Source organism: Rhinopithecus bieti, unplaced genomic scaffold (genome assembly GCF_001698545.2).
Source record: "Rhinopithecus bieti isolate Rb0 unplaced genomic scaffold, ASM169854v2 scaffold_35318, whole genome shotgun sequence".
NCBI lineage: Eukaryota > Metazoa > Chordata > Mammalia > Primates > Cercopithecidae > Rhinopithecus > Rhinopithecus bieti.
The window spans coordinates 2,342-4,221 of record NW_016814759.1 but is presented as its reverse complement, the minus strand read 5'-3'; the positions used below and the strand labels follow the sequence as shown (position 1 = coordinate 4,221).

At 33.4% G+C, this 1,880-nt stretch overlaps 1 protein-coding gene across 1 annotated transcript in view; it reads left to right on the top strand.

Moving 5' to 3' along the window:
* The window catches only part of LOC108515227 (PGAP2-interacting protein-like), a gene marked incomplete at both ends in the record, with an annotated part of 17,861 nt that extends 16,631 nt beyond the window's left edge, over positions 1 to 1,230 (top strand). The window contains one exon of the mRNA XM_017851918.1: positions 1,169 to 1,230. Within this exon, the coding sequence (XP_017707407.1) occupies positions 1,169 to 1,230 (62 nt within the window). The remainder of the gene's footprint in view (positions 1 to 1,168) is intronic.
* Between the last annotated feature and the right edge of the window lie 650 nt (positions 1,231 to 1,880).

The following is a 1,880-nucleotide window of genomic DNA, read 5'->3' as shown; positions in this document are numbered from 1 at the left end:
CTTTCTCTTAAAGAAATGAGTATTTAAATCCTGCAATCTTAAAACTTTACAGCATCTTTATTTTTTATTTTTTTGCAAGACTTACAGCATCTTTAACAAATTGAATAAACAAAATGATAGTTAAATAGATTTATAGTTTATTATTCCTCATACTACAGCTAAAGTTTTCTATTTTCCCAAGACAAACCAGAACAGTGCTTCTTTATTTTCTTCATCAACATTTTAAATTTAATTTTTAAAATGTATGATAATTTTTATGTATACAAAAGGTATATGCATGTGTGTACTCTAAACAACAATAAAGGTTGATTAATAGACATCCATGTGTCTACCACTAAGCTTAAGAAAAAAATAATTATATAATAAATGGTGATATATTCTAGTGATTTAAAATGTGTTTTAATTAAATGTTAACAGTAAAATTCAGAAGTGGTGAAAAGTCAGGTATATTTTTTATATATAAGGCATTTAAAAAGAAGAAAATGGAGCTTTCTTTCTTCAGAATAAATGCCTCATATTTATAGTTTCCCAACACATGATAGAAAAGAATATATTTCTGTTCTCTTTCTTTGATGAATAATAACCCTGGTCTCAAGCTCTCAACATCAAAAAGACTCATGATTGCTCCCTAAATGTTCTTATTTCCATGATTCAATTTAACAAACACAGATGGAGCACCTGCTCAACACCAGGTTTTATGCTAAGTGCCAGGTGGCCAAAAGTGATTAAGAGTCCCTCTGTGCAGGAGTGGGAGGATGGAGACATAGAAACAGATACCTGGCATGATGGCGTAGCTAGTGTGTGTAAAGTACTGTACAGGATGACCAATGAAGGTGCGGTCAGTGCTGTTGGGGATGAGAGGCTTGGAAAGCTGCCAGGAGCCAGGGTCTATGTTGTAATCGCTGATTTACCTAAGTCAGTCTCCAGACCTCCTTCCTCTTTGTTTTCTCAGCATGTAGTACAGAAGCTAGATGGGCACATAGCAGGTGCTCAATAAATATATGTAGAATGAGCAAATAATTTGGACCAAAAAAGATCAATAGGAGCCAGGAAGAGAAAACAGCATGTACAAAGAGAGATTTATCATGTAGGTAACACATTTTTTGGCAATGTGGAATAGAGCTTTATTTTTTATGCTTTAAACATTCTCCTCTCTGCTCTTTATTAGGATATCGACAGCACTGATCATGACAGATGGTGTGAATACATTATGTATCGAGGACTGATCAGGTGAGCACAGGGGTTTGATTTTGTTTTTAATCTATTATTGCTGCAATCTTTTGGGTCTATCTGAGAAGGAAGAACAACTTTATGGAAGCAATTAATTTTTGTTGTTTTTTATAAACATTGAGATGACTATACAGTTTAACATCTTTTTCAAGGCATAGTCTCATAATTTACAAAAGTAGAAATAGCTTAGCAAATTAAGCTTAATTGTGTAAGAGGATACTGTGTAGGCTATTAAGCAAGGTGAATATGTAACTGTCAACACATGTGAGGAATGGCACCATTTTTGAATGTATGGTTTAGTGGAAACATCATGGACCATTGGATGAGAAAGTCCTGGGCTTGAGTTCCAGCCTTGCCAGCTTCTGATCAATAATCCTGGGTAAGTTAACTAATTTGATGAGGCCATTACTATACTGTAGTGAGATCTCTAGGTAAATTATATTAAAAAAAATCATTCCACATAAAAATATAACCCAAGTATACCATATACATGCATATGTGTGTGTATGATATACTTGGATAATATACATTTGGATACATACAGTCATGTGCTGCTTAATGATATCTTCAGTCAACAACAGACCACATCTACAATGGTAGTTGATAAGATATAATATCATACTTTTACTGTACCTTTTCTATGTTTAGAT